The 15215-nt window shown below is 35.0% G+C and overlaps 1 protein-coding gene across 10 annotated transcripts in view; it reads right to left on the reverse strand.

The window, feature by feature from the left end:
- Positions 1 to 15215, reverse strand: part of Cblb (Cbl proto-oncogene B) — a 207498-nt gene that overhangs the window by 48120 nt on the left and 144163 nt on the right. For 9 of the 10 annotated variants that reach the window (XM_033768105.1, XM_033768104.1, XM_033768103.1 and 6 more), the window contains exons 11-12: positions 3137 to 3322; positions 573 to 935 (exon numbers count right to left, since the gene is read on the reverse strand). In XM_033768105.1, the coding sequence (XP_033623996.1) occupies positions 573 to 935; positions 3137 to 3322 (549 nt within the window). The remainder of the gene's footprint in view (positions 1 to 572; positions 936 to 3136; positions 3323 to 15215) is intronic. The other variant, XM_033768106.1, reaches the window with a different exon arrangement.

Here is a 15215-nt window from a genome sequence, read left to right on the forward strand (position 1 = left end):
CACAGCGATCCTCTGGCCTCAGCCTCCCGAGTGCTGGGATTACAGGCATGCGCCAACACGCCTGGCTTGTTTAGGGTTTCTTGAGACACGGTCTGGCTAGGTAGTTCAGACTGGCCTTGAACTCACTATGTAGCCCAGGCTGGCCTCAAACTTGGGTGTTTTCTCCTGCCTTAGCCTTCTGAGTGTTGGGATTACAGGTATGCACCATGCCCTGCCAAGTTTTGTAATTTTTAAGTATGTGAGAAGTTCATTTAAGCTCAGTGCCTAAAGTATAACTGTCTTATGCAATAACAAGTAATTGCAAGACTAATTATACACACACATACATACACACACACACACAACTTTTTTCAATTTTGGTAGAACAGGGAGAATTAAAAAAACAGAATGCTGGTTCTACCATTAAATTATTCAGTTATTAATGGAACAACTCTCTAGCACATGAAATAAGGAAAGTGAGATAAATCTCTGGCAAATTGTCTATTGTCTACATATTAAAATTATATCATTACCTAGAAGCTTCTTACTGACTTCTTTTAAGTTCAACTTTTAATGAGCTTCTGATTTCTTACCTTGGCTCCTTCTGAAGGCAAATCATGGCGCCTGTGTTTCCTCATAAGCACTGTATCAGAGCCCATTCTACCATGCCTTCCATTTACACTGGAGCTCACTGTGATTGCGGGCTTTGGAGAGCCATCCCCCAGGATGCGACATCCCACAGACGGATTGGTTCCAAACACATCCCGAGGGCACCAGGCTTCGAGAGGCATAGGCTGGTCCCTGGAAGGCACACTCTCCACATGCTGCAAGTGGCGGCTCAGTCTGTTTTCAGGTGGGATTGGGGGAGGTCGCTCAGGAGGGGGTGGTGGCTCTCTTAAGGGAGGAGGTGGTGCTGGGAGCGGCTTATCTTGTTTTCTCACCATGCAAGGAGAAGACTAAAGAAGTACAAGAGGAAATACAACACAAAACAAAACTAACTAAAAGTTGGACTGTGCATTCAGGATTCCACACCAGTATATCAATGTACTTTCTAAGCCATAATGGAGCATTATTAGATATCTACATCACCTTGTTTTTTCTTTTTATTGAGTTTATTGGTATAATCTAGGTATACAATACAGTTACATTCATTATTGGGATCCTGTACCTTTACATAACAGGACTTGATTCTCATTTTTTCCCCTTGTCCCTGCCCTCCCTTCACCCCCTCCTCCCTTCCCCATTTACAACACTTTATTTCCATTTTTTCATATTTTTTCCTCTCCCTTATTACCTTTCCCCCACCTTTCCCACTTTCTCTACACCTTTAGCCCTTTTCTTCCTATTTCACATTATTAATTATCTCATTAGGATCTTGTGTACTATTATAGTTTTTCACACCAGAGAAACGATTCAGTATTTACACGTGTGGCTTATTTATTTCACTTGAGTATATCCTCAATAAGTATCCATTTTCCTATGAATGACTCTAATATCTCATTCTTTATGGGTGAGTAGTATTCCATTTTATAGAAAAACCACATCTTCTTTATCCAGAATCCAACTGATGGGCAAATGAGCTGTTTCCCAGTTTTAGCTATTATAAACTGTGCCGCTATAAACATTGGTGTGCATACATCACTGTGGTATGGTTCTTTTAATTATTTTGGAAAGATACCCAGCAGAGGGATGGCTGGGTCAAATGGAACCTCTAGTCCCAGCTCTTTGAGGTATCTCCATATGTCGACATCATCTTTTAATAAGCTTCTTTTTACAACTAATGAAAAAGTTTAAGACAATAATGATTAATTTAACTAGTATTAATTGTAGGAGTGAACAGGTAAATGCAAATGCTGTTATATAAGCAATACAGGAAAAAAAAAACAGAAAACCGGTATTAAATAACTGACTTTAAAATATACCAATAGTTTATTTTTTGTACATTTTCTTGAATTAGTAGAGACAGAAGAAATTCATCAAAGTTGTTGCCACTGCTTCACATTTTAAAATAGAAACTAGATTTATAGTACTTCTGGAAGATTTTTTTTCATTTTTTTAAATTAAAGTATAGTAGAACAGGTATGGGGCAACTTCTATACTGAAGCTATGTACCTTTCTAGCTCATGTGTGTATGTGGCCTGGGGACTGAACCTGGGGTCTTCTCACTAAGCTAAATCCCTAGCCCTTTTTTACTGTTTTAATACAGTCTCCCTAAGTCACTGAGGGGCACAAACTAGGGCCAAATTTACAGTCCTACTGCTTAGCTTCCCAGATAACAAGCATAAACCACCATGCTGCTGAAGTAGCTTTTGATTATTATTTATATAGTTCATCTGATGAATGATTTATGCTTTTAATACTAGGGAAGATTAGAGAAAAAGGAATCTGTATGTTTATATAATTCTAAGTCACATCCTTGTAAGTATTCATGAGCTTAAAATCAAGTTAACTATAAGGTAGGAAAACCAAATACTACTAAAAATATTGTAATGCCTACTAATTTTAGACTCTGAAGCATATTACCAAATGGAATTAACTCATTTAATAAAGCAAAATATCAAATGTACCCCTATTATCAAATTTAGAAAACATAATACACATAAAACTAAAATAGACTGTGGGCTTAAATATAGTTAGAATTATGTCTTTAATATTAAACAGGAATGTAATTACTTTACAAATATTGTAATTCCTTGTAATTAATTCCTCTAGGTATAAAAAGTACATATAATTCTCCCTTGTGAGTCACCTTCAGACATGGGTGATAATTTATCACACCTTAAGCCCTTATGCAAATATACTCCCATTACATTTTTCTTGTCATGACATTATGAAAATGAGTATAAAATATCATTTGATAACAGCATGCAAATTATTTTAATGCATATAATGACCTTTTAAATTCATTTTACACAATGACTATATGTATACTGCTATTTATTTTAACAAATCAGGAGGCTACAATGTGCTCTTTTTGAAGAATTATGCAACTTCTATAAAAGTGAAGAATATGATAGCTGGATCACCATAAAAAATGATAAACCCATCAAAGTTGTTCATAAACAACTAAAACACACAAGGAATTGAGTAATGTGACTTCAAAGAACCCAAGCAAGTAATTGTCACATATGGTGTTCTGCTAATGAAACTGATTTACCTTTGGTGAACCAGTTGGGCTGCCACAGGGAGAGCGGACTATGCCTTTCTGAATCAGATCCAGGCGAGGAGGCACTGGTGGCAGGCTGAGGTGTGGGATCTGGTGTGGGTCTTGCTGGGGCTTTCTTCTCTGGGCAAGGGGAGAGGATCCTGGTGATGTGACTGGTGAGTTCTGCCGGTCAGTGCACTAGAATTAAAAAACAAGATGCTGCTGTTGTGTAGTATGTACAATGTACATCCTTCAGTTCTTAAGAAAGTGCCCAGTGTGGTTAAGGGTCTGCTACTGTATATTTATGGAAACAAACAAACAAAAAAACTGGAGCTCACATTATCCCTCAAGGACAGGATTATGAAAAGATCGATAGATAGACATTCTGCAAGAAGCTGGTCTTACTTATCTATATTATAAAATTTTCTCAAAACACTGCACATTCTAAAACTTACAAATTGCTTTGTTCTATATGAAATATGTATCTAGTGCATACTATTTTTTTAAACCAATTAAGTCAGAATTTTAAAAATAACTATATTTAGGATTTTTCTTAATCTTCAGATGGAAAATAAATCCTCAAGTTCAGTGTTTTTCCTTGAAAACAATTAAGTCTAAGAAAGAATGTAATTGTGCTAAAAACTGACATGTTTCTATGCTACTGTTTTTCCATCCTGTCTGGTAGATAAAATAACATCAAAAAGCTAGTATAAAGAACTGTGATTTATGTATATGCAACACTCCCCAATTTGGAAGTTTGGGTTCATGTACGTGTTGTAACATACATAACCTGATTGCTATTTGGTATAAAAGCCTCACTAGGACAAATGACATTCTGTTCTGAAATACCAGCCAGTTTCCATTTCAAGGTTAAGTTATTAGCTCTTTGAAGATTAAGCTTGGTTTTTACAACTACTACATTAATCTATCATACTTTGATCGCTTGATCTTAAAGTCATTGCCTCCTAATGTTACTCATCCTTATAAAAAGTAGTTGATGTTATGATAATTTAATTTGAATTCCAGCAACACTGTCAAATATTTAGCCATTGTCTTTAAATGAGATGCACTAACCTGTGTTCACATCTATATTGCTATGTTAATATATTTTTTAATTAGCTAAAATTGGTAATTTATAAAGATTTTTTTTAACCTGTTTCTTTTGTGCTCCAGGTTTGCACCTATGGTAATAAATTCATTTTAGTCATCACCTTCTCTTAGTTTCCTCTTAGCTCTCACAATTTCTTACATACTCCTTATTTCTTATAACCACGTCAGTTTTGGAATTTGGGGGAGATAAGTCTATAAAATGTCTCCTTATGGGCATTTGTGTGATACTTCTCTATGTTTACACTGGAGCTGCAAATTTTTTGGAAGAGGAACACAAGAGTAAACTGCTCTAGGGCCAGGGATTTAGCCCAGTGGTCTGGTGCCTGCCTTGCAAACACAGGGACACAAGTTTGATACCCGGTACCAAAAAACAAAAAAAAAAAGAGTAAACTGCTCTTTAGACCACATTATAGGAAGCATCCACTTTATGAACATGACTTATCACTGGTGATGTTGACACTGATCATCGGCCTGGGGTGTTATTATTAGGTTTCTTTACTGTCAAGTTTCTTTTTCTCTCCCTTTGCATGGTATAATCTTTATAATATCACTGTATAAAACCATATTTAAGAAGTGATGAGTTACACTCCCCCTTGTAAAGGCTTTTAAAAATGTTTGTACTATGAGATCTATCTATCTATCTATCTATGTATCTATCATAGTCAAAGAGGTATCTGTCTGTCCATATATCTTGCAGCACTATTCACAATATCTAGGACAAGAAATCAACTAAAGTGTCTATCGACAAATGAATGGTAAAGAAAATGGTATAAATACAAAATGGAATATTATTCAGCCATGATATATAATGCAATCCTTTCATGAGTCTCAACATGCATAGGACATTAAACAAAATAATGGACACAAAAAAGACATAACCTGTATATTCCTAATCCATAAAGAAGTTTATAAAAGTTGACTTCACATAAAGTAGAACATAGAACAGTGGTTGTTAGAAGCTAGGAAGGGTATTGGGAACAGAAAGTTTAGGTAATGGGTACCAAGATACAGTTAATAAAAGGAATTAGTTCTAGGGTTCCGAAGCGTAGCAGGGTAAGAAAGTCTACAATAATTATATATTCCAGAATAACTAAAAGAGAGTAATTCCAGGTTTGCCAACAAACAGAAATTACAAATGTCTGAGGATATGGAACTACTAATTACCTTGATTTGATAATTGCATATTGAATAAATGTATTGAAGTATGTACAAATATTATCAATTGATTTTAAAAGAAAATGAATAAATTTCAGTGGCCAAACAGAGGCTTCTACCTCAAACATGCCTCAAAAATGCTTCAATTGGTGTCAAATTACTTGAAGTAGTTCAATAAAATCAGACACAATTTTACACAATTTTAAGAATCATCTCTTAGTAATCTCATGATTCTCCTTCATCTAGCTCCTAGCTTGCTATGATAAGTTTAAAACACTTATTATTGTTACCAAACTGGAAAAGTTGAGTCTCAAGTCCTAAACTGTTTTAACACAAGCCAATCATTAACAAATTACAATTCTATCCAAAACGTTGCAGGGTGTCATAGTCATAAATGTGAACCTTCTGGAGCTACGTCAGTGCCCAAACTGTCACAGACAGAAGAGAAAGGCTTTGTGATGTGAAATCAGTTGCATCACAGAGTGCAGCACTACAGACTAGGAAGTGTCACAGGTTATCTGCCTGCCTCTCCACCACTCCCAATAAAACACACTACATACACTAAGAACTAGCAGGACTGTTACTTACAAAAAATGCTCTGTTGATCTGTCTACTCTCCTTTATAAAGAAATAAAAAAGCAAATCTCTTCCTAAGTAAATAGCCCAACTGTTTTTATATTACCAAAGAATGCACAGGACTACTCTTTGTTACTTGCAGAGATACCTCAAATTGCAAAGAGTGCTTAACAGGACCTAAACTCTTCCAAGCAGTTTTCTTTGTATTTTTCTACTCTCCTCATTATCTGAAGCAGGACACAGAATTCTGACAGAGCCAATAGCTCGCACCACCATTAAAGCTTCACGTTTGCCCCACACTGGATCAATTACTCATATTTAAGCAGTTACTATATTCAATATTATACTGAAAGTATATAATAACAACAGTTATCCTAACCAATGAGTGTATCAATGTAATAACCTTGAACTTTTGGGCACTCAAACCAGAAGATGCTCTGAAACTCTGCGAATGTACTTGGAAAACAGATTTTCCTTAGCACAATTCATACTGTCTTCAAAAGGTGATTATACCTCCTGAAAAACAAAGTAATTTTCAACAATTACAGTGTCTTTAAGTTGGCTTAGTTAGAATTTTATGAAAGGAATACTTAGGTAAAGAACAAAAATTATCTTTATTGATAAATGGAATAAATGCAGCATCATTTATTAATCTCCCTGAGTTCTAAATTATAGTAAAATACCCATGCAAGTGTATTTACCAATGTCCTTTTGAAGGAAAGCTCAGCATTATTTGCTGAGCCTTTTGCTATTCTTAAAAACAACTCTATAGTTAAGAATATAAAACCTGTGCGTTGACTTTTATTATTGGTAAAATTGAAACACCAAGAAAATTTGTAAACATTATTAGCAGACAATTTTCACATAACAGGTCATTTGTAACAGCTGCATAACCACAAATTACATCTTTCTGTACTATTTGAAAAATTTAAAGAGAAAGGAAACCACATACAATGTCAAACAAGCCAGCCCATATAATTAAGTGCTTATGATATAGGGCATACGATATATGGACCTCAAAATAATATAAGGGAAATATAGCTCCCAACCTGCCAGATGTTGTAAACACTGAGTCATGTTCTTGAAAATCAAAGAATGAATTCTAGGAACAATGAAGGTTAAGTGTAGGAAGAATTTATTTAGAGGAAGATAGCTTCTGTCTAAGAGACAGAAGGGGATCCAGAAAGGGGGTTGCTGGCCCATCCTGCTTCTCAAGGGTGTTTTACTGAGCAAAGCCAGGAGTTGAGGTAAGTTCAAGGTGGGACAAAACTACAGTCAACTAATAAGATTACAAATCACTTAGGTAATACTGATCTAATGGGAAATCACAAGTAAGTATGAGGTGGAACAGAATTATGGTCAACCAATAACATTATAACAAGCATAGTTGCTTAGGTAATATTGATTAAATGGGGATCAAATGGGGAAGCAAGTCACACAGCAAGCATATATGGAAGGAACAAGGTTTTTCCCAGAAGGAAAGGGCCAGGGAAGTTTTGGTCCCCACCCGAGGTGATTGATGCCTATTCATAATATCAACCACTGTTGTTCATCCCTGGGGAAGAATGTGAATGTAGTTGGTCCTCTTTTTCTTGAAGCCTTGCCTTCAGTGAATGTGCCTCTGGCCACAATTGTCTTCTGTGCTGAGGGCCCATCCCTGTCTAACTGCCTATATTTATAACTAATTTAGCTGTCTATAATAGTAGAATATTAAAAATTCATCACATCAAGATTTACCAGATCTCTTTAAAGAAAAGAATGAAAGTCTGACCATTTTTCTTCCAAAGTTAAAAAAGGAACAAAGATAGAAACCATTTCTTCTTTACTTGGATTTTTATTGGCATTTTTAAAGGAGTTTGATTCTAGAGTAAGAGCATTTTCCTGATGCAAGCTGTCTCAAAGGAATGCTAACAAGAGAGAGGATGCTGCAACTTACCTTGCTATCACCCCTAAAGTGCCTCCATAATCAGCTACCTTCCTCAGTCCTCATGCCTCCTCCTTTCATTGCTCTTACCTCCACCCTAAAGTCATTCAGGCCAACAGGATAATGGCATTTGTTAGACAAAAACAACCACTACAAGGAACATGGAACTAATCTCTTGGCTCAATTTTCAATTCTAAGACTGAAATAGTCTAATTTGACCACTAATGATTTGTCCAGTGTTCCTTTCAAGCACTATCATCTCCATTCTGTATAAAAATGCAGACTTAATGCACAAGTATGCAACACACAGAGAAGAAAAGTAGAAAAGCATTCAATTAAATTTTAACAACTCAATTTTTGATACATATTATACACTCATGATTGGAATGTGAATTTTATGGTGTGCTAACTACCAAACTAATGTCCAATCTCAACTGATTACAAAGAACAATAATTTTTTAAGAAAACAAAAATTAATATACATAATAGTTTACAGTTTTTCTACACAAATATTTACTAAAGCCTTAAAATACTATGTAGTCTTGTTATAGAATAAGGATAATCTATTTCATGAAGCTAGTAAATAAAATTGAATGATGCATTATAAAATAAAAGCCATGCAACATTTAATCTTTATTTAGTTAGAAATACCATATTGATGAGGAAAGGACAAAAATAACACAACTCCAAAATTCCAGTCACAACTTGTTGTTTTCACTACAAAAGAGTAATTCCAGCAGATACCTTTAAATAAAAAGTGTGTCAACCAGGGGTGGTGGCATAATCCCAGCACTCAGGATCCTGCTGAGGCCGGAGGATCACTGTGAGTTCGAGACCAACCTGGGCTACACAGTAAGTTCCAGGTCAGTCTCAACTACATAGTGAGACCCAGTCTCAAAAAACCCAAAGAAAAAAATAAAAATAAAAAGTGTGTCCTAGTTACTTTCTCATTGCTGAGACAAGATACCAGACATCCACAAGTTAAAGCAGGAAAGGTTCATTTTAGCCCATAGTTTGTAGAGGTTTCATTCAGTCCATAGTAGCTTGGCTCAAAGGCAGGGTGGCATGGCAGAGGTGAAACAGTTTGTGACAGGGTAGCAGGAAACAGTAAGATTCCATTCTTTTTTCCCTTTTTTTCCATGAAGGCTATAAACCTATTGGTTGGTGCCCCATACCCATGGTGGGTCTTCTTTCTTCAGTAAATTCATCACCCACACTCACTATGTGAAACAAATCAGTGGATAGGTCCAGCCATGATTCAGTCACTACCAAAAGCCCTATCTATGCATGAGTGCATATGGCTTTGGGGGGGACATCCAGATATAAGCTGTAACAGTATCCCAAACTTGTTATTTCTTTTGTCTCAAAAAGTTCGTCTCACTATCATACTTAACAAAGCAGCAATAACACAATGACTTAAAGTCTTACAGTGCATTCAAAGCCAAATAGCTTGTCTGATTACTTGTAGTTACTAATACTGACCATCAGAAAAAATTTAGAATTGACTTTACCTCAAATTGCTTAGTATCTCAGATACAGAAATATTAACTTATATTAGAAAAAGTAGTTTAAGAACAATCTGTGCTCATAAGTTTAAAGCGATACATGTTGTCAAAGCACCATAATAAATGGGTTTTACTGCCTTTGATACCCATCTCTTTGTGTATGATTTTTCTGTTCATTTTAATTTTTTTCTAATATAAGGAACATCACTTTCACTAAATTTTGAAGCTATAAAAATATAATGATGTTTTTAAAAAAAATCTACCTATAGCATTTGATGATTGTTACTCATCCCAAATACAAATTTAAAACTTATGCTGTATTGATTAGCATTATATGAAAATAATGCTATTAAGCCTTTATGAACATAATTTTAATGTATCATCACTTATATAATCATTCTGTTAGCATGCATTCTCAATTTTTCACTACCATACAGCAATTTCACAAAGACTTTAAGCACACATATTTTAATTTGAAGCAAGTAATCAGAGATGTCTTGAACACAAGATGAGAAAAAGACAAAAATTATGGCGAGATTAATGAAGCATGTAAACAGAATTAAATAAAAATTATACAGAATTTATTATACAATCATTAAAGTTGGGAAAGAAGAAACTATCCTTTCAAACTACATGATACTGATTAGCACAGTTATCTTCATTTTGATTTGAAATAATCCTTACTTTTAAAAATCCTAGTATTACAGTTTTTTCAAGAAATTTAGAATAGATTATCTTTTGTCTCACTTAATGGCTTTCAAAGTGCAAAGGTTGGGCCTGCCTTGATTTCTACCTGTAGAATAATATGTCTATCTGTAGGATAATACACCTATCACACCAGTACATGTCTATTGACTTATCTTCAATTCTTTAGTACTGATAGCTGATGAATACATCTATTTTTTTTCTTCAGTAACAAGGATTGAACTCAGGACCTGTACTTGCAAGGCAGGCACAGTGCCACTGAGATAAATCCCCAGCCCCTGATGAGTACATCTTTTACAAACTAAAACCTGGGGGTCTCTAGAAATGTACAGAACACACTGAATTGTGTTATGGCTATATACTCAGCATTTTTTTCTAGCCCTTTGCTTTAGGAAATAAATGCTATTTCTTTGACAAAATTCACAGTATCTTCTTGGTGCTTAAAATGAAATGTGAATAATTACCATAGGAATAGAAGGGTTCACATGTGCAATTTTAACATAAAATCCTGACAGAAAAGCCCAAGAAGTAAAGCAGCCAAAAGCGCATTACAGCACACTCAGCAATTACTAATGATAATGGGGACTCAATGTTATTTCAGTCACTCTTCATTTTATCCACACCTTTAAAGAATGATTTTTAAAAGCTTTAATAAGATCCATTATTATGGAAATGGCAAAACATTTGCTAAGAAACTTCAAGCCTATTCAGGCTTTATAAAAACAGAATAAACGAAAGCCTTTCCTATCACTAATGAGAGTTCTGACAATCCCAGAGATAATCAAAGCCAATTTTATACTTCTAGCTAAATTTTTTCTTAATAAACTTTCATATCTGAACAAGGTAAGACACATGTATTATAACAAGGACAATGAGAAGGACTCAGAATCAATGTTTTTTTTCCTAAATGCATAAAAATTAATGAAGGGCATTGATAAAATTTTATCACATGTTCTAAGTATATTTTTCTTGCTGTTAACTATTGTGTTGGTTCTTACTTTTTCATATTAATTTGTGAATATACTGAAAAGTATTTGAAATAGCCCATATAGATATTATACAGAAGATATATACTACAGTACCTCCTACAAACATATCACATAACGTAGCTTAGAGCATACAAAAAAATGTCTTGTGTTTTCCATTTTGGAGTAGCTTTATCATTTGGTCACTTTTAGATATTAAAAAAAAAGGTTGTATAACATGTAGTACAAAAGCAATATGATCATTTCTTGCTTACCCATGATCATGCTTCCAGAAGCCTTAATAGAAATTTTGGAAGAAATTTAGCATGAAATAGGAAAGTTCTCTAAATAGGGGTGCAGAAGGCCAGCTTGAACCCATGTTGGGGAGGCTATAAAATATTATTGAATTGGCTTATAAATTGGCTATTAATTAAACTATGAGTCGATCCTAGGCCTATGTGATTTACAATATGAGCCTTCAGCTGGTATAAGGAAATAGAGCTCCCTATGCCAACAGTCACACTTGAGATCTCAATAATCGATGATACTGTGATGTCTCCGATAGTAAGGACTCTGCAGCTGAGGACTTAGGACTCTTGTGCAGCTGCTCTCCCACATGAAAAGTTAGCTAAAGATACCACAGGTGGCTTGTTAACTAAGACCAGTCCTTCACAAGAATGCATCCTTCCTCCCATTTACAAGCCTCTCATTAGTGCCTCACACTCTGCTGTTCCCTAGATCTCCCTTTATGCCCCCTGCTATGTTTTGTAAACAATGAATACTGACAAGTCTGACCTTGTGGTCTTGCCTAAGAAGAGCTGTGACCATCCTGGTCCCCTGCTTACACATTACTTTGTTCTCTCTCTGTCTGTGTTAGTCTCTTATCCTCCACCAAACCCTGTCAGGTGGTCGGCCAGCCCTGATGTAGAAGATTCTGTTGCATGTTTTTCTATAGGAAGAGTAGGGGCATCTTGGAACCTAAGGATATGAGTATTTGATCTGTGTGTAATGTGAAGCTGAATTAATAACTAAGTTCTAGAAATTTGCAGAAACTACAAATTCAAAGCAATAAAGAAGAGGAAAACAAACATAAATAGAGCAATACCAACTGGAGGAAGTGACTTCTCTTTAAGGTTTGACAGAGAAGAGATCAAGGAAAGAGGGTTAGTCTATCTTAAAAGTATCATGAAGAGTCTCACACATGGTAACAATCTTGAGGGCACTGCTCTATTAAAATAATAAACCTGACTACACAGCAATACTGCTTTTACTTGAAGTTCCTCTAAGAGGAGAGACATGATCTTCTGGCCTGTAACCAGCCACCATACCCCTCAGATTTCTTTGAAGTTCCATATCTGACTTTAAGCATTTATATGAATTGGGCATCTTGATCCAAATATATATGTGACTTTAAATTAAATGTGTGGTTTCACTTTCTTCACTCAATTCATCCTTAAATCTTAAAGCAAAATGTAAGCTTTCAGAAATACGTCATGTTGACTAGCGGCTCTTTATGTCCTTTGCTTCACTCAGCTGTATAAGCAATTCTGAGAAGGCAAGGAACAGTCTGACATATAATTCAGAAATATTTCCATAAAAACAGCTGAGAAACAAGAGCATTCTAGGAATTAAAGGAGCAAATTTCAGTCACTGAAATACTTTCATGTGAGACCCTTACTCCTCCCAGTAAAGTTGATTTGTGCAAGAGACAATTACTGTTTGGTTACTGGAGCTCTTCTCCATATCTTAGAGAATACTTAATTATTTTAATTTACCTATAGTACAGAAAATAAGGACACTGTCAGCTTATCTAAATTTTTTAATCCTTAAAACAGTATTTCAGCTGACATATTGGCAACTTCGCATTTTCAAACATGAAAAATATTTTTACAGTAAATTATTTTAGGCAACCATGCAATGAAATTATAACTAGACAGAATATATTTAAGGAAAATAACCAGCTGCTTGCTAAATCAATACAGTTCTAATATTTATTCTTCCTAAATATAATGTAAAGCACATAGATACTAATTGCAAAACTAAATCCTTAACTGAGACAACACAGCTCCAGGGAAGACAGCTCTTGCTAAGAATGGAAAACAGTGTCACCATTAATCATTCAGCAAATGTCTTTTTCAAGGGCCTACTGCATGGCAGGCCTTATGTGAGTCTCTGAGAAGGAAGGGAAAAATAAGGCAAGCCCCAGCCTTCTGAAACCTGACACTCTGCAACAGCAGCTGGAATCAAAGCAGAATGCAAGACTTGAGTTTCCTACTATGCTTTATGCTCAATTTTCGAGGACTATGCAACAATGTCTTCACCACCACCTATAACACCACATAGCACATGGATGAGGCATGCCTTCTTCCTTCATAAATACGGAAAATACCACTATTTTACAGGATGAACTTTAAGGAAAGACAGTGAAGAGAATGCAAGTAAATGTCACCAATGAACCTGCACCTAAGATGGCCTCTTGTAATCTACAACTTCACATGAGGACAGCACAAGGGGAGAGGCCAGACTGGCACATGGTCAGAATAATTCTTTTTGGGTAGCAATATCCCATGGTGAGCATTTCTTGTCCCTGCCCTCTCTGTGCCAGCATTATCTTCCATCTTTCTGTCATTACTTAAACCAAAAAAAGTTCCAATATGTTTAAAGGGATGGAATTGACTCCAAGTGAAAGCCACGTTACATATTCTGATCATCTATTTTTAATTTTGCATTCATTTTTACAAGTTTTGTTCTTACTATTCCAACATGGACTCTAGTCTTGTTGTTGGATATAAATAAAAAACATAAAGAAGGTAACATCTTTCTAAAAATACTACAGTAACTCTGTAATCTGTATATATGAATTCTTTCCTTAGAATAAGACTGTTTTTTTTTTAATTCATTAAGTTTATTGGTACATTTTAGATTTACAATGTGATGACATTCATCAATGGGAATGTGTGCCTTTACATGATTTATCTTGTGAGTTTTTTTACCTGTGTTTCCCTGTCCTCCCTTCAACCCCTCCATCCCTCCTATTTACAAAGACTTTGTTTCTATTTTTCCTTTTCTTATATGTATTCCTTTCCCTTCTTTTCTTTCCCCTACCCCTGTGACTTCCCCTTGCCCTTCCCCTTTGAACCCTTTCTTCCTATTTCACCTTATCTATTATACATTTTGGCCCTCATGTACACTTACAGTTTCTCCTACCAGAGAAACTATTTAGTATTTACACATGTGTGTCCTATTTATTTCACTTAAGAGTATGACCTCAATGTGCATCCATTTAGCTATAAATGTCTCTAGTTTTTCATTCTTTATGGAGAGTAGTACTCCATTTTATTAAAAAAACTATTCTTTATCCAGGCACCCAATTTATGGGCAAACAGCCTTTCAATGACAAAGTATTATTATTAAGAAAAGCAATGATGAGATTAATGTTTTTAATTAGTCATATATATTTTTTTTAATTAACAAAAGCAACACTAGAAGGATCTAAAACAAAAATGAAAAAGAACTTCCTTCACCTCTGATCATACCTGTTTTTATTCTATAGTACAATAGTCATTCATTAGGATTTTTAAATACCATTTTAAACAGCTATCCTGATTAAGATAACAGGAATTAATCAAGATTTATTCACTCAGTCCATCAAAATATGTAACTTTACATATATGTTGACTAATATGTTCCATCAACATATGATAATAAACTATTAAGACTTCCCTTCCATCTTCAGCAAACTGAAGCAAATCTCTGTGTGGCAACAGATTCCTTTTCTTATCTCTGATCTGACTAAAGTCAGAGAGATCATGACATTCTTATCAGTCAATACCTGAATTGCCTCTGAGGTCTCACATTAGATCAATTTATATTGGAAATGGGACAGCTTAAGAATTCAGGCCATGATACAGACTCAGGAAAAATCTAAAACATCTAATTAAAGCATAAAATACACATTCTACCGAGGAAGGCAACCAGCTCAGTGTTTTATAGACTTCTAGGTTCTATTCGCTTCTAAAAAATTATCTCTAAGTATACTTATTTTATTAAAAATATTAAAAATACATTCTGTATGATCACTATGCCACTATTTATAAACTCAAACCATGGGATATCACTATGGTAACAGAAATATACAATCAACTTGGTTC

This window comes from Fukomys damarensis, unplaced genomic scaffold, assembly GCF_012274545.1.
Source record: "Fukomys damarensis isolate Sample0158 unplaced genomic scaffold, DMR_v1.0_HiC HiC_scaffold_24, whole genome shotgun sequence".
Lineage (NCBI taxonomy): Eukaryota > Metazoa > Chordata > Mammalia > Rodentia > Bathyergidae > Fukomys > Fukomys damarensis.